The 17,956-nt window shown below is 43.7% G+C and overlaps 1 protein-coding gene across 3 annotated transcripts in view; it reads left to right on the top strand.

Annotated features, from left to right (window-relative positions):
• Nucleotides 1–17,956, top strand: part of SPTBN1 (spectrin beta, non-erythrocytic 1) — a 195,735-nt gene that overhangs the window by 107,035 nt on the left and 70,744 nt on the right. For all 3 annotated transcript variants that reach the window (XM_045884987.3, XM_045884988.3, XM_045884989.1), the window contains one exon: nt 16,515–16,666. In XM_045884987.3, coding sequence (XP_045740943.1) covers nt 16,515–16,666 — 152 coding nt within the window. The remainder of the gene's footprint in view (nt 1–16,514; nt 16,667–17,956) is intronic.

Here is a 17,956-nt window from a genome sequence, read left to right as displayed (position 1 = left end):
GATCCTGGTGAAATTGAAAGCACGGTTGAGTGGAGGATTCTTTTTGGTGAGGGCTTCTGCTTTGAATTACAAGTAAACCTCTTGGTGTTCAGGTTGTCAGGAATTAAGTTTGTGGGATAACTTACGATGCTCCCCTTAGCTGGGGAAAAACGTATTCACATCAGGCTTGCCTCCTGTTTCATCTTAGATGCCGGGTAAAGTCCTTGCAGTGTAGAATTCTGTTTAGAGCAGTGGGGGCTGGCATGGCAGACCTTGGTTCAAACCCTTGGGACTGTGCTTTGTGACTTAGGGCAAGTCACTGCACCTCTCTGAGCTTTAGTTTGCTCTTATGCAAAACATGTTTGGTAAGAATGTCTACTTTATATGGTGGTTGAAAGAAGTCAGTGAGTTTTAGGGCTTAGAAGAGTGCATGGCGCTTACAGTAAGTGCTCAGTAAACCCTAAGGATACGGGTGGATATGGAAGACAGTAATTTAATTCCCCGATCATTTGGGATCATGTTCATGGAGCTTCCCACTTGTATAGCCGAAGCACTGGTAGATCAACCCCCATTGGGTTCTGATCTTATCCTTTGGCTGGTTGGTGATGTCGCCTAGACTCAAACCTCAGCTGTGAACCTTTGACCCCTTGAATCACCTCTGGTCAGATGATTCTAGGTGCTTTGCTCCTTCCTCTCCTTTGCCACTTTCTACTTCAAGTGTATTAACTGTGGATGAGGCTGCTATGTTATTAAACTGAAAACCCTTCCAGCATGCATCCTAATTTCTCAGCGCTTCGTACGGCGATTTTCAGACACTTTTTAAAGATGGCATTGTTTTTCCTGCAGATGAAATCTGAGGTGGAACCTGTTTGCAAACTACTACCCTAGCATCCTGTAGACCTCAGTGTTTCTTCAGTGAAGGTCACTTATTTTTGTATTAATCTCCTCAATTCTCCATTTACTAAAAGGAAGAATTAATATTTGTTTGCCTTATTTTGCTTATAAATGTTTTATAAAGTTAAATACTGATTCGGCATTCTCCAGAAGATAGGCATGAAAATTCAGGGTGACATTTTATTTATTTTAGAGTACTCACCAAAAACAGCATTTTGCATGTGACCTTTTGTGGTGCCCTGGGAGAATGTTTTCCTCCAGCTGGTGCCCTTTTTATTTCCTGCTCATCAATCTCGGACCCATTTGTGAGCCTGGGTTCTCTTATCAAATTAAGATGAATTGTATGTTTTCCCCTCAAATGGAAATGCCCTTTGAATATTTCAGAAATGGTATGTGCTCCTTTTTTTTTCCTTAAAATAATTAACAAACAGTCCAGGAATACAGAAGTGGAAATCCTCCAGTCTCTGGTTGTGCTCTCTTGAGACAATTATAGTTAATAGTTTGGGAAGTAGCCATGCATACCTTTTTATTTGCTTACTTACATTTAAATATATCTATATATATATAATATATAGATATGCTTACATTTACATTTAAATATGTATACATTTTATTTACATTTAAATATAGATATATCTATAATATATAGATATATATATATATCTCCATAGGATCATACTAAATATATACACTATTCTGTGACTCTTCATTCATGGCCATCTTCCTAAACCTGTATGATGCAGATTTCCCTTACTCTTTTTAATGCATACATACTATTGTTTTACATGAATGCGTCTTATTTATTTTATTTATTTTATTTATTTTTTGTCTTATTTTAATTAAGCTGTTAGTATATATGTATAGTTTCTGGTCTTTCCTCTTTCGTTGTTGCTGATACCCATTTTCTTTACAATTTTTTAAAAAATCTGCCATCTGCGTCTTTTACATCTTTGTGTGCTTGGACAAGTATTTCTAGAAAGTAAATATCCTACTGGTATGATTGGTAGATGGAGGAAATGCATATTTTAGGTTTGCTCTTGTCATTTACCCTCCCACCAACCACACACACTAGTGTGTCCTTTTCTCCATGTTTTCAGGAAGTGGCAGGATTTGCCCATGGGATAGAGTTAGTTTATTTTTGCATACTTTCACCTAGTCCTGGAAGTGGGACTTTCTGCCACCTCAGTGGAACACCTGTGGGCTTTGAGCCCTTCCCACCCAGTTCTAAGATAATTATCTTTATACAGGCTGTTGAGGAGAAACAACTAAAGTCTTCATTAAGCTACAAAATGTCCCTGAAGAACAAATCAGCCATAGCATTCTGCTTCCCAGGAGTATCTAGGTAACAGCAGAAATACTTCTCCTGTGACAGGGTTGCTTTAACCTCTCCCATTACCTCACAAACTGGCAGCACTACAAACAGCCAGGTTCCCTCACCTGTTAGAAGGACCTGACTCTGTGGGTAGGAGATAAAGCCTTGCTTATAGGAATGGGAGGGTCCTGAGGTTGGGGGTCCTGCATGTGGGAGAGCATTCTGGGATATTGTAAAGATAGGCTTTTTGTGTTGTGGGAAGGGATTTGCATTTAGGTTAAGCAAACTGTGCAACAGATTTACGTTTCCACAACAAATAGAACAACAGAAGAACCCGGCTCCCTATTTATGCCCCTTTTCCTCCCCTTTCGTTGCTTTATTCACGTGAAAGAATTAAGGTAGATAACTGGCTGTAAGCTATAAAAATTCAGTATGGTCTACGTCACATCTTGTGCATTGTCTTATATGAGACTGCACCTAAAGCTTTGATTAGTGTTCCTATTAATGATTAAAACAAACTCATATAAACTGAACTGTCCTCCTTTGATTAGGGCGAGGGACCCCTTGGTGCCACTCACCCTGTTGCCTAGGTCATCATAGGGGCTGAATCTGAGGTCTTCTTTTCTGCCAGTTTTTCTGTCCTCCTTTATTAAAACAAGGGAATGTACATTGTGTACTTAAAGGATCTGTCTGCCAAAACTCTGTATTATTTGGCTTTATAAGAAATCTTGTGTAACCATTCTGTGTGTGAGGTTGAGTAAAGCCACAAAGGAAGTTACCAGAATTGTTTTTCAGGGTTTGACCCTGTGAGTGACAACTTTCTCTTTTTCCTTTTAATAGATCTTAAAAATAACTAAATGGTGGTTGAGTGTGGGCATCAATCATCAAATGCTGTCAATTCTCAAGGAATTGAAAATTTCTCGCTATTTTAGGAAAGGACTCTTAATGCTGTTAGGTGCCCTTCCCAGTGCCTTCAGACCAGTTACTCAATAAATGGTTGTCCTTTGGTTAATAGATGAACCCAAGAGGAAACAAGAATGAGAAGAGGCCTGTATGGCAGAGTGTTGGAATGTTGGGTACTGGTGTAGAACATGTGCTGTTCTTACTCAATGAGAAGTGAAAATTTTGGTTTGATACACTGGAATGTTACTTAGAAAATAGTGTTAAACTCAAAAATTCTTTAGTTCAGCCCAGAAAGCAGCTTATCTTTACAACATGAGGCGTTTAAAAAAAATCTTGTCACAACCATTAGTTATTTCAACTTCTCAATCTTCCATTCAACCCTGATAGTTTCTACAGGGAGTCATGGTCACTGCCAGAGGGGTTTAGGTGACTAATTTGTAATGATCTTTAGGACAGGAGCCAGTTTCTAAATTCTTTTGTGTTTACGTTTATTTGTTTTTAAATATAATTTCCCATTAATTGGAACCTTGTCCTAATTGTATAGTTCCAAGTGATAACTTGACATTACTATAACATTCTTCGTTCCAAAACGCTAATCCTTTGCAGATTAAATTTACAGATACAACCGTATTTGGAGGATTTCCATGATAGATTATCTTAGAAGGGCACTTCCACAACTGATTCATTTAGGAAATGATCATGGTAGTAAGCGCTGTGCCATCCATGAAAAGCGGACTGCTTTGTGGTGACCTTTAGGTCTTTGTCCTCTCCTTCTTATCTTTGTGTGTCTCTGGTTTTATAAAAAAGAGTTTCTTGGACTTTAGCTCTTTGGAATAGAGAATTAGAGGTAAGTTGGACATCTTCCTTAAATAGGACAGCTATTAGAAACTATCCTGAGTGGCTAGAACTTGTGCAGTAAGTAGCCTATTGGCAGCATCAGCCTTTCTGAAAGCACTGAGGTACAGCAGTATCCTTTTGAATCTTGAATGTCTTACAGTAATGTAACTCTAGGGTGTGAAAGAGAATTCTGTTTTTCTCCTTGCATTGTTGACCCTAAGAATTCTGGAAAACTGGAGAAGAGAGAATATCATAGGCCAGGGCACACACTATTTGATTTTTAATAGACTGGCCCAGACCAGCTACATTGTTCACAGAACAGTAGGGCGACCTTTTTTGTGCATTGCATGAAAAAAGAAATATAGTAAGTTCAGTTCTCACCACTTCCACTTAATTCCCAGGCTCCTATAATAAAAACCTACCTTTAGCCCTTGAAAATGAAGTAAAGGATTTTATTTTTAACCAGTGAATTTGTGTGCCAGATGATAACCTGGTTAGGATATATTGTTTTCTGCTTCTTTAGTTGTTGCTAAGAAAAGGTAATCCCCTCCCCCCCATATATTGCAATGAAATTACCTTCTATAAAGTTTTAGTGTACCCATTATGGTGCCCTTTAAAAAATTCTGTCCTAGTCTGTATTAATGTTAGCATTCTCCCATATAAGTTGGATACTTAAGGATGTGGTATCTGTTTAGTTCCAAGCTTTTTCCACCTTTTGAGGATATTACAAATTACCCTAATCTACCTGGAACTTAATATTTTTTAGTTTCCTTCCAGAGAGAATTGGGGGAGGAGAGGTGATGGCGAATAAAGTGTATATATCAGGGTTAAGAACCAAGGACCTGAAGCTTGTGCACGCAGGAAGTGGGAAGTTGGGCAATCTGGCCTCAAGCCTCCTGACTTTTCCTCATCCTTCGAACATGTAGGTACAGCCTTGAGTTCCGGCCTGTGGTTTCCACTGTGTTGTGTCCCTCCTGACTGCTGCGGTAGCACTTTTAATCCTGTTGTTTAAAGGAAAAATACTCCTCAGCTGGGGAGGGGAGAGGGCCTGGAGTTCACCCCCTGGCTGATCTGACACGCGGGCAGCGTCCTAGTAATCCAACTTAAAAAAAAATGAGGCATATCAACCTGGCTGCATGTTTAGTAGTAGAAATTCAAATGGTTCCCAATATGGTATCTTGATCATAGCAAGTGTTCAGTGCGTATTTGCTAAGCTGATTTTGATTTGAAAGTGGAAGCTAACAAAGGGGACACAGGACTAATGATACTCTAAAAATGTTTAAACCAGGAACTGATGAAACTTCAAGGGCCAGATAGTAACTATATTAACCTTTGCAAGCCACATAGGGTCTCTAGCATATCTCCGCATTCTCCTTCAGTGCGCCTCCCCCACCCCCAATACGAGAAAACATTCTAGCCGCTAGACTGTACAAAAGCAGGCTGTAGGCCAGAGTTTGCTGGTGCCTATTTTAAATTGATCTTTTCAGTCACAAAGGAGCTGACCTCAGTGGATGGGTATTGTTTTGGGAGGGTAATAATCTTATTTTCCTCATGGAACGTGGGATGGTGGTGTGAGGAGGGGTTTTGGGATTCTGTAGGGTTCATATAGATGAGGGTTCTAATCCTGAATGTGCCTTTGCTAGCCACATGCCCTCAGGCAAATCACCAAACTCTTTCTGTGCCTCATCTAGTTAGAACTGACGTCTTAATGGGCAAGGTGAAGTTAATGACGGCCCTAACACAGGATCCACCGGTGCCTGGGAGCCGCGTAGGACGGACTGCATCCTTGGTCCTGCTGTGACTCTCTCTGGCTGCAGCTTCAGGCCTTTTCCTGCTGGAATGTCAGGCTCATGATAGCGCTGCTTGTATATGCGAAGGTACTTTGGAAGTGTGCCACCCGTCTTCAGAGAAATTTAGCAAATGGTTTCTGAATATTTCTTCATAGGCCCTGTTTTTTTTTTTTTTTTAATCTTTATCATATTTGGTTTTTTTTTAAGATTTTATTTATTTGAGAGAGAGACAGAGAGCACAAGCAGGGGTGGGGCAGAGGGAGACGGAAAAGCAGACTCTCTCCGCTGAGCAGGGAGCCTGACATAGGGCTCCATCCCAGAACCCCAAGATCATGACCTGAGCTGAAGTCAGACACCTAACTGACTGAGCCATCCAGGCCCTCTCTATCATATTTTGTTTATTCAGGCATATGCAACAAAATTCAGAAACATTTTCATCAAAACATAATTACAGTTACAAACTTCCAAGGATTAAGTTGCATTTATTTTAAATACTATGTGGGGGGAAAATCTGTTGTTGGTGTCAAATAAATGAGGTGTTGTTACTCAGTATCCATCATAATCCCATTGCCCAAGGCTTATGAAACCTGTTGGTTATTATCACTTAATGACTACGTAACCTTTGGCACAGGATGCCTCTGTTTCTTCAGCTGTAAACTTGGAATAATAATAAATATATCTAATCAGTGGGTCTAAATAAATCAATAGATTTAAAGCAGAAGATGTTCTGGCACATGGGCTCAATAAATTTAATATGTTACTGTTGCTACTATGGCAGCTGTAGGAATTCCTTTGGAATGACCAGTATGAATCAGGGTACTGACAGTCATTTTTTAGACAGTATAATGAAATTTAGTATTACTTAATAGTTGCATTCCTGGAAAATTATGTACAATTCAGATTTTTAGTAAAATAAATAACATCCTTTTTAAAAATAAGCTTCATTGCGGGCGCCTGGGTGGCTCAGTTGGTTAAGCGACTGCCTTCGGCTCAGGTCATGATCCTGGAGTCCCGGGATCGAGTCCCGCATAGGGCTCCCTGCTCAGCAGGGGGTCTGCTTCTCCCTCTGCCCTCTTCCCTCTTGTGCTCTCCGTCTCTCATGCTCTCTCTCTCAAATAAATAAATAAAATCTTAAAAAAAAAAAATAAGCTTCATTGGTGGATTATTTTGCACTGGAACCAGTCATTTCCTTTTATCATTTCCTTATATTTTTTCCTATGAAGCATTTTTAATATTTTAAAATAAATATAAAACATTAACATACATTTCCAAGTTCGTCTAATACTCTTATCAAGGTGAATTTCCCCAGAAATCAAAGTGATTTGATGAATTTGCTTTTATTATTTTTATAATATAAATATAAATGAAATATATTAATATATTTATATAAATATAAATATGGTTGACACAGAGTGATTCAACAACTCTGTAGATTATGCTGTGTTCACCCAGGTGTGTTGCTACCTATCTGCCACCATACAACGCGATTAGAGTACCACTGACTGTATTCCCTATGCTGTGCATTTTATTTCCTTGACTTATTCATTCCATAGCTGGAAGCCTGAATCTTCCACTCCCTTTCACCCATTTGCCCATCCTACCCTCTGGCAACCATCACTTTGTTCTCTCTACTGATGAGTCTGTGTCTGCTTTTTATTTGTTTTATTTTTTAGTTTGCACATATAAGTTAAATTTTTCTATTTTTTAAAGGCATTTAATTTTCCCTCCTGGTTTTGGCATTTTACACTACTTCACCCTAGTTCTCTGCTTTGCGCCTTTTTTTTTTTTTTTTAAGATTATATTTATTTGTTTGACAGACACAGCGAGAGAGGGAACACAAGCAGGGGGAGTGGGAGAGGGAGAAGCAGGCCTCCCACGGAGCAGGGAGCCCGATGTGGGGCTTGATCCCAGGACCCTGGGATCATGACCTGAGCCACCCAGGCGCCCCCTCAGCTTTGCTCTTGTTGAGAAGAGTCAGTGGTGTTCCTCTGGCCATTTGCTTTCAGAGTTTGCCTCTACCATCCATCACCTTAGCCTCCTCCACAGTCTGGACTCTTTGTGGATTGTGACTGTAAGGGGCTCGCCTTGAAGTGATGACCATGACTGGGAGGCAGGACCCCTGGGAATTGGCCTTCTTTCTCAGTTCATTATTGTGAGTCTCCCTCTGCAATGCCTTAGTTTCCAGTTGACAGAATTGGGCTGGGCTTCTCAAAAGAAAGACCTGCTATAAGCTGCAAGCCGGGCCAGCTCCACTGACATAAATGGTAGGTGCAAGGTTATATAGAGTTCACAGTTGTTCTGTAGTCTGCATATCAGACTGTTAAGTGTTAGCAGAGAATTGCATATTTGCTACACATGCATTTAGAACAGATGTTCACATGTATTTTGTCCATGAAGCAGGTTAAACTATTAGGAAAAATATTTTAACTGAAGTTCTATTTATATCAAATCAGCAAATATAAATTGAAGGCCCGCCCGCACGCAGACTAACCCGTCACAGGGAGGCCTTTAGTCAAAAGATTAGTTTCCTTCCTTTTGCTGCCTCAAGATAACAGTTTGATTCTCTCTTATCAATACATCCAGTTGCCTGTTTCCGGTTTCCTGCTCTGTGTGTTTTGCATGTTGCTCATGGGAAATGATTTATTTATTTTTTCAAGCCAAGGCACATATGGGAACTCCACCCTACTGTAGTCTTTTGTTTTGAATTAGGATTCTTTTTTTTTTTTTTAAACAACTGAAGAATTGAGCTTTAATGGATAAATTGTTAAAGTTAGTATAAATTAAGTCTTGTTGACTATTGGCCTATTTGGTCATGTTGAAATAATGTTATAATGACAGTCTTAGGTATTCCGCTGCCTCATTCTACTGTATACATATGTGATGGCAATTGCCACAAAACAAAACAAAATGAAAAATAAAAAATTTTCAAATTTTCAGGTTAGCTTTGGACCCCTTTTATTCTGAAAGGTCATACCACAGAATTGTATTTTTATCATTTATCAGACCTTGAGGAACAATTGCAAGAAGCAATTCAGTTGTGAAAGAGTTTTAGTTGCTGTACAGTGATAACATTTAACTTCTTAGGCCCCGTTTAGGTATTTGAAATTTCTTTCCTCAGTAATTTCAGTGGGACCTCCAGTAGCCCCAGGATTTACTGAGTGCCTCTGTTGGGCATTGCAAGTTTGCTGGTTCATTCAACAGATGCTTGTTGTGTGCTCACTGTAGTCGCTCTGCCAGGCATGTATATGGTGACGTGCCAAACAGATGTAGAGTTGGGTCCTTTCCCTGGCAGCAATTACAGGCTAGTTGAGGAGAAGAAGGACACCGGATACATGATAAAAAGAGATCACATCCTGGGGCGCCTGGGTGGCTCAGTCGTTAAGCGTCTGCCTTCGGCTCAGGTCGTGATCCCAGGGTCCTGGGATCGAGCCCCGCATCGGGCTCCCTGCTCGGCAGGAAGCCTGCTTCTCCCTCTCCTGCTTCCCCTGCTTGTGTTCCCTCTCTCGCTGTGTCTCTCTCTGTCAAATAAATAAATAAAATCTTTAAAAAAAAAAAAAAAGATCACATCCCATCAAATGATGACTTGTTGAAGGGCTAATCTTGGCCTAGGTCTTCAAGAAAGACTAAGGGAAGAGGAAGTGCCTTCCAGGTTAGGAGAATGGTCTAAACAAAGAAATGTGCAAGGTATGAGAGTTTAGAACGTTAAGACCTGTTGATGTGTTAGGGAGGATCCCAGAGGAAAGTGTGCCTCCTCTGCGGAGGCTGCTCTGGACCCTTGAACTCCCGTCTCAGCAATTTGGACCCTCTTGTGGATGGCTGGGAGCCATTGAAGGTTTTGGCACAGTGGTGTAACCTGAGAAACCACTGTTTGGGGAAGGCAACTACAGCAGTAATGTTTAAGATGGGTAAGAATGAGGGGCGCCCGGCTGGGTCAGTCAGTAGAGCATGCGACTCTTGATCTCGGGGTCCTGAGTTCCAGCCCCATGTTGGGTGTAGAGACTACTTAAATAAATAAATAAATAAAAACTTAAAAAAAAAAAAAAAAAGATGGGTAAGAATGAGACACGAGGGACTTCAATAATTGTTGAAGGACAGGGCCTGAAGCCATCCTAACTATAGTGAGCTTTTTCTTCCAAACACCCAGAAACACATCTTGAAATCATTCTCCTGGCAGCTGATCCTGTACTTCTCTGTAACATCTTTTGTTATTTTTTGACTTTCCACTTTGTTTTCCCAGCTAGACTAACTAGAACACAGAGTTCTACATACAGTAGGTGCTTTGTAAATACTGGAGCTTATTAATACTCTCAGCTTCAGATTGGTCCTTACCCAGATAGCTATAATATTGTCCATTTAAATAGCCAGTCATGTGGCTGTGTTCATGGGATGCTTGCTCCATCACCTCCTTTTGATTTCTTCTCAGCTTCCATTCTCGTTTCTCAATTCCTACTGTGAATCCACATCTACACCTAACATAGCTATCAGTCTGTCTAGAGAAAAATTGTACATTTGCCACCTCTTCCTTAAGACAGGCCAGTATGTTAGCACAATTGAAGAAGATCCTGGTAAGAAAATATTCTTGGGTTATACCAGCAGGTTCAGACTATTTGAAAAGTAGAAGAAAGATCTCTCTGCAGCCAGGTAAAAATCTAGTCTTTGAGGGAATACTGAACGTGGGGTCATTTGTCAGTTCCTCTTTCTGTATTTCCCTTATTTCCCATCCAGGAATGTTCCATGCCTTCAGGCCTTTCTTTGCCCCTGGCTCCCATCCCCTTTCATAGCCAGAATTGTGGCATATGGTGAATGTGGTTTTGTTTATTAGCACTCTGTGTGTGCATGGGGTGTTGCCAAAAGATGCTATACAATCATTTCCATCACACAATGCCCTTCTGTTCATCAAAGCTAGTTCTAGCTCCTTTAGCTTAACTTGTGCTAACACAGTGTTTGTTTTTCCAGTTGCAGCAAATTTTCCAGAGTAAATAAATGTCAAAGCATTACAGTCTTCTAGTATTGATGATAGTCATTCCCTCAAAAGCACAGAAGTCCGTTATGTGCTTCAAAGGGGATGATGATGGAGAGGATGTTCATAACCTTTTGGTTAAAATTAGGCAAGAATGTTTCTCTGTTATAAATATTTCATCTCTTTTTGGTAAGCCATCTTTTGAAAATTTTAAGTTATTTATCAAAACCCAAAGACAGTGAATCTAGGTACCTAAGAAGGTGTAGCCATGCATGCATCTTAATTCCTTTTAAGCTGACTCAACGGTGGAAGAGACGGAGCACCACCTAAGGACACCCAGCATATGCCAGCTGCGACTCTACTGGCTGATGATGCGGAGCAGCACTTATCCCCACCGAGTCTTGAGCTTTGGTGGAGATACCCCTCGTGTCCCACCTCCCTGACAGAGTTGCTGTGCAGAGAAGGTGCAAGTTGCTGTTCAGATGCATGATGGTGTAACTGCAGGGACACCATCTTATCAAATTCCGTTCTCAAGAAATTCCGTTCTCAAAATTCTACCATAGTAGAATTTTACCTGTGATTCACTCCTTCCAGGGATCAATTTCAGTATATGTGCTGCCGAAGCGAGCACTCCTTCCAGGGATCAGAAGCTGACGCAGGTATTGCCACTCACTCAAGTTGGGTTTTCTCTTCTGCTTCTCAGCGATTCTCGTTTTCCAAGTGGCTGGCCTATTATTTTTCTCTGAGCCTATGGTGCCAAAGAATTAGCTGGCTGGATCTTCACACCTGGAACCACTTCTGGTTCCCAGGTTTTCAGGGTTTTGAGGACATTTTGGTAGAATTAGTGGGTCTGGAGGCTTATTTTGAGAGTAGCTTTAGTCTTTCCTGACTCCCACTCCTGCAATGACACATAGACTCACCAGGCCCCCTCCCATGGCGGGGGGTGGCTTCTGATTCCTTCTGCCCTTCTTTACCTGGTTCCCAATGTTTCCTGTCTCTGGGCTGCTAGTATTGTAAATGCCTCAAGTCCTACCTTCCATTGGTTGGTATGCATTGATGCGAGGCTACCAGAGGTGGTCGTGTCCTCAGGTACCATCTTGGTTTCCACTCTGCCTACCATGTTGTGCCACTCATTGCAAAGAGGTGTCGGTGAGGAATGTTTAAATCTGAAGGCCCTTATGTGGATGAGTGAGGAGACCCATATTCTCTGTGTCTCTGTAGGTGGAGCGAACTTTGCTGGGCCATAGAAACATATGTAGACTGGTTGGAGACACTGTACAATAGTTGGAGTTGCCCAGTGATGGAGCAGACCCTTTCACAAAATAAGGACTTGGGTTAGGATGGTGAGATGATGGGTGATTCTGTGTTTTGTATCATGGAAACGTGTTTGGTTTTGTGTTTTAATGTCGTGCTAGGAGCATTATTGCATAGTGTTTGAGAACCCAGGCTTTAGAGCAAGCCTGCCTGGAAACTTACTAATTCTACCTGACTGTGAAGCACATAGATAGGTACCTAGGACATAGCAAGTCTCAGTGATGCTATTAACATCTTAATAAAAAAAGAAAGAACAAACTGTTTCCTTTCTGTAAGACTGTTGACAACCTACTGCCATGTCCACACACATAGTTTCCTCCCTTTCTGGGATTTTTAAATAGCTGGCCCAGGTACAGTAGAAGGGATGTTTTTGCTTTAGAAAGAGTGTTGTTTTAGAGGACTTGTTAAGCCTTGGTGCATCCTGCGGCCATGTGGCTCCATGATCCTGCATCTCAGATGGTTTGAATTGATGAGAGCGCTGCTCTGCTGGGCCAGTGGAGAGGGAGCTGATTTAGTGAACAGTTACAACAAGCCGGGCACTTTGCACTTCACCTCCTCTCATCCAATGCTAGAGGGACCTGAGGTTAGTCCCTCTAAATAAATACTGTGGTGGGGAGGGGCATGGACTGACAACAGCTGAGAGGTCCTTCCCGGGAACAGGGCTGTGGAGGTACCTGTTCCTGGGAGGCAGCACTTAGCAGGTTATGGGCAGGGCTGGGGGTGGGGGGACGGGGAGCCTGCCCCAGTGTCAGGCTCGGCCATGTCAACTTGTTGGGAGCAGATGCAGGCATGATTTGGCTTGGGGACGGAAGTGGCCGCGGTTGCACTGGCCCAGACTGAGCCTCCTGCCCCTGTGCTTGTCCTGGAGGCACAGACAGAGGCAGCTGCTCTTTCTTGCAAGGAAGTAGTGCTTCGTGGGATGGGTGGGGTGGAGGGCGTGCCGAGTGCTCCTGCTGCAGCCACCCCGCACACCGTCAGGGTCACAAAGCCATGGCCAGGGCCGAAGAGAGCCATGACTGAACAACAACCCCCAGCGCGGGGGTCTCTCGCTCTCTGGGAGTGCAGTCTGAGACGCTACAAATGCCACTTCCTTTTGGTGGGAGCCCAGAATGTCTACACCAGGATTTCCCAGCCTGGGCACGCCTGACATTTTGAGCTGGGTAATTCCTTGTTGCGGGGGCTGTCCTTTGCACTGTGGGATGTTTACCAGGATCCCTGGCCTCTATCCGCTAGATGCCAGTGTAGCACCCCTCCCCCCACCCCAGGCACGTCAGTCAAAAATGTCACCAGACATTGCCCATGTCTGGTGTCCTGAGGGGAGTTGAGAACCCCTGGTCTAAATAACCAAATCAATATGGGGTTTGCGAGGCCTCCCTTTTCTTGTTACCAGGTTTGCCTCATACTGGTGGAACTGGAAGTGGGCTGTCCTTCCTTGGCTCCTCCCACCGCTTCCTCCCGCAAGTCTGGCACAGTGACAGCGGTTCAAGCGTGGAGACACGCCTGTGGACCGTCTGCCATCCTCCGTGCCAGGGGCCGCCTGCTCCTCCTCAGGCCGCCGGCCGGCTTGGTCTGCCCAAGTCTCACCGGGTTGCCAGTGCAGGGGTGATGTCATCGTGCCTTCCCAGGAAGGGCGGAACAAAGGACGGAGTCTCCAAGGACACACCGCCTCATCCTCCGCTAGGCTGCTGGGTGGATTTTTTACCCTCCCTTTCCCCTCCTTCAGGCCTCAGAAGTATTTGTTGTTCACCGAACCATCCATTGTAAGAGGACACACTAAGCTGACTGGACTTGTGTCTCACTGCTGAGCCCATTTCCTGCCCCTCTTGTATCACGAGAGTGTTGGTTCTGGTCCAGTCCTTGGATGGAATCTTCCGTGCCTTTTCCAGCGCGTGGCGCGAGCTGGAGGAACTTAGGCCTTATGTGACTTTTCTAGCATGCTTACGTGACCTGGGGCCTGCTCGTAAGCTGTGTGGGGAGCATAGAAGAACGCAGGAGTGAGGACAAGAAAGCAAGCTCTTGTTCCTCTCCTTTTATTTTCGTGAAGTTCTCCTCTTCCTTCTCTTCTCTCCCTTCCTGGAGTTGCTGGGGACCTGAGGAGCCCGCCTCACACAGATCCTCAGGCTGTGTGGAAGAGTTTTATTTCTGCTCAGTGGAGCAGACTCCTCCTAGGGGAGGAAAGTCGGGGTTGGACTGTCACTCAGAACTGGGTGCTGGGCGAGTGCACTTACTGTCTTTTGAAGCAAATCTCTGGAATCCCCTCGTAAAGGAACCTGTTAATTCAGAACCTGAAAGAAGCCAGGAGTGTTTCTGTACTGTGAGATTCACCCAAAGGAGTGACAGTTGGCTGAGGAACACCTTTTGTGCTTGTTTATTTAGAAATACCGTAATCCAAGCAGGTTCTCATTTTGATCTTATCCCTTGATAGGCTGGGTGTGGTGTAGTGACTTTGAGCCCAAACCCCTTTTTTTTTTTTTTAAAGATTTTATTTATTTATTTGAGAGAGAACACATGAGAGGGGATAGGGTCAGAGGACGAAGCAGACTCCCTGCTGAGCAGGGAGCCCGATGCAGGACTCAATCCCGGGACTCCAGGATCATGACCTGAGCCGAAGGCAGTCGCTCAACCAACTGAGCCACCCAGGCGCCCGAGCCCAAACCCTTTAATAACAGCCTCGATACCCATCAAGGGCTTTATTAAAGACACTTCCAACTCCAGTGTAGCACATAAAATGTATTACAATTAAAAAAAATTCGTTGACCCTAAAAACATCTGAACCAGGAGTTACTTGCTATCTGTGAAATGTACTTAGGAGAAGCTTAATATTTTTGTATTCTGCTCTGGACCCGCTTTCAAAACCGCCAACTTTCAGCAAAAAATACAGCTCCCTGTGTCAGTGTCATGAAGTTGCTGTCCATCATGATGATTGTGTGATTAATAATGCATGTGATCTCTCTGTGACTTCTCATGATGTTATTGGTACAGCTCCTTTTTCATCTCACTGTGCCCCCTTACTACCTTTTTCTCGTTCCTTCAGTCCTGCCCTTTCTGATCCTCTGTCTGTTTTGGGTTGGCCTTTGTCCCGGGGAAAGGCCCTCTTTCCCTCTGGACAGACTGTTCCTTTAGGGGAAGGCTGAGCTGGGAGGAGCTGCTCACCGCAGCAGGTGGCCAGCTGCCTCACCTGCCAGGCTGGCCGCAGTACAGGCTCACCCGTTGTTGGCTCCGCCTGGCTCCCTCCCTGTGGTAGGGTAGCTGGAGGCCTCAGCGAAGCCTTCCAGGCAGACCTCCCAGGATGCTCTGTCCAGCCTGGGATCCCAGTATCCCCATGCCACCAGGTACATGCCCTATAGTCAAGGGTGGCTTTTGAGTTGTCACCTAGTAGTGGTGAAATACATAAAAAATTTTGAGGATCTGCTCCCTTTTTTGTAGATTAATGCATAAACACGTTGGTGGGTTTGGGCTTAACACTGGAAGGAGTAGATCTTGGGTCTTTGGGCGCAAATTCATGCTACAGAACCAGAAGTGGGGTGAGTAACTGACAGAAGGGTATCTGTAGAAAATAGTGAGTACGAATGGGTACAGGGTATATTCTTTGCATCCCTGTTGAAGGTTTCAGCAGCCTGCGTTTAGAACATTCTGCAGAGGCAAGAAGTTTGGAAGCCTGTTTGTACAGATGTGAAAGGCCAGTTCTGGGCAGATGTGTCTAGGCTTTGAATTGGACAGAACTTGATCACTGAGGCTTGAAAAACTTAATACTGTTTCCTGGATCACTTGGATGTTCAACTACCACACTCTAGACCATAAACTAGCAGTTGAATTTTCAATGAATGGTTGAAGTTTGGAGATCATAGCTGTTCACCCATCTTATGGAAGGGGACCCTGAACCCAGTATCTCAGCACATTTTTGGTGAAACCTTGGGCCCAGGCCTTGCTCTCCCAGTGCCCAGCCGGATCTCTTTGTACCTCACCAAGTTGCTTGCCATTTTCTCTGTTATTCATGGGACGTGTGACTCGGCAGGTAAGAGTGTCATTAAAATCAAGGTCATGAGTGAATTCATCTTCCTTTATACATGAGGGAAGCAATTTCTTGCTGTCTCCTTAGCTTTTCTACCCCACATCCCTCCCTATATTGTGTACTTGCCTAGCACACGCCTTTTGGCGGAATAATAGTAGCCGCAACGTATACATTAGAAACTTGACCAAATGTTATGCTACTGGGCAGGGCTGCACTGGACCCCTCCTGTGATCCACTGTATCCTCTGGCCTCTTCAGCAGAGAGCAAAGAAAATGAAGTGAATGAGAGCGAGGATATTCTGCTGGTGGTACACTGAGAGGCTTGGGTGTGTTCAAGGGTTGTATGGTTCTTACATTCCTGAAGAGTTGATCTTGCTTAAGAGGAGCTAAGTTGAGGTTTCATTCAGAGTTTAGTTTTCCTGTTCTTCCCTTGGGGTCTTTTGACCCTGCTTAGCACATAGCTGCTGCGGCCATGCTGTAATTGATGGTAAAGTGAGCTCTCTTCTGCTTGCAGATGAGCGCGAAGCTGTGCAAAAGAAGACCTTCACCAAGTGGGTCAATTCCCACCTCGCCCGAGTGTCCTGCCGGATCACAGACCTGTACACTGACCTTCGAGATGGACGGATGCTCATCAAGCTCCTGGAGGTCCTCTCTGGAGAGAGGCTGGTAAGTGGCACTGTTATTAAGTGACTTTGCACCATAGGTCAGAGAATTTTTTTGAAAAATCAAGTGTGGACTTGTGTTTCCTGATGAATTTTGCAATTAATGATTGATGTTTTTGAGAAGGAGAACCTTGATAGTGAGATGAGCATGTCGGGAAAACTGTGTACCATTGTGAGTCTAGCTGATGCTCTTGAACTGTAATTAAGTGGCCTCATTCTGGTAATTTGTGAGGTTACTACCCTTGGTCTGAAAGATCTCGGCTGTGAAACAGGGCACGGTGCTGGAAATTGCAGGGCCAGACTCAGGCACTGGCTCCAAGATGAATCTGTATTCCACGAGGTCATGGAATAATTTTAAATCTGTTTCTTACAGATGGTCTGGAAAATCTGAGCTGCCGTTACAAGGTGGCAAGAATTGAATTCAGTAGTCTCTGATGTTTTTTGCTTTCTTCCTTGCATACTTTTTATTTTGGGGGTGGAGGGAGAGCCTGGTGTTTTGTCATCTCCTTGGAAACACAGAGCTTCTGATCAGTTCGTGGTGCCTTTTTGGGCAGGGGAATTGTCAGCCTACACTCAAAGTTCTATTCCCATTCTCTTTCCCAGAGGTACTGCGGCTGTCTCTGATGTGACTTTTGTTTATGAACCTTAAAGCAGTCCCTGTAACTGACCCAACAGGTTTTGTCTGGTCTCGGTTTGAAAATAGATGCTAAATTGTACCAGAGCACATGTAGTTCCATAGGTGGTGGTGGGACCGAGCCAAATGCTGACACCCAGGGATAGAGCCCCACACCTGTAGTGACATCACCGGGAAACTATGACGCTGCTGGTTGGCAGGGCTGCCAGAAAGCCTTATTTTTAACTTGAGCTCCACCCTGGAACTTGACAGCCGCACGGGTCTGTATGCAGACCGACCCATACACCTCTGCCCTGTTACTAGCCTACCAACAGAATTGCCTCTTGAGCCTGGGTAAAAACAGAGTTTTCTCTCTCCCTGCCCCTGTGTTCAAGAACCAAGTCCTTTAAGAGATAGTGAGGCCCCATCTCGCCTATAGTGAGTTTTGTCTCTGCTCTTTGTTCCTCAAGCATGCAGGTCTTGTTACCTCATCTTCTTTGAGAGTTTTGGGTCAAGGTAACCAAACTCAAAAAAATAAAGGAGGCTTCTGCTCAAGACCATGATGGCTGCCCCGAAAGTAGTTTCAAGAGGGTGAGATTGGGGGCAGTTGGGCTCATGTGCAGAGGATAAAGACCTGTCATTTGTTGCATTTTGATTCGTTTTTTTGAAGTGTGTCTTGTG

Source organism: Mirounga angustirostris, unplaced genomic scaffold (genome assembly GCF_029215605.1).
Source record: "Mirounga angustirostris isolate CCGP_5_RB_7025 unplaced genomic scaffold, mMirAng1.0.hap1 SCAF_10, whole genome shotgun sequence".
Classification (NCBI taxonomy): domain Eukaryota; kingdom Metazoa; phylum Chordata; class Mammalia; order Carnivora; family Phocidae; genus Mirounga; species Mirounga angustirostris.
Note: the sequence above shows the minus strand (reverse complement) of the source record. Positions and strands in the feature narration are given on the sequence as shown.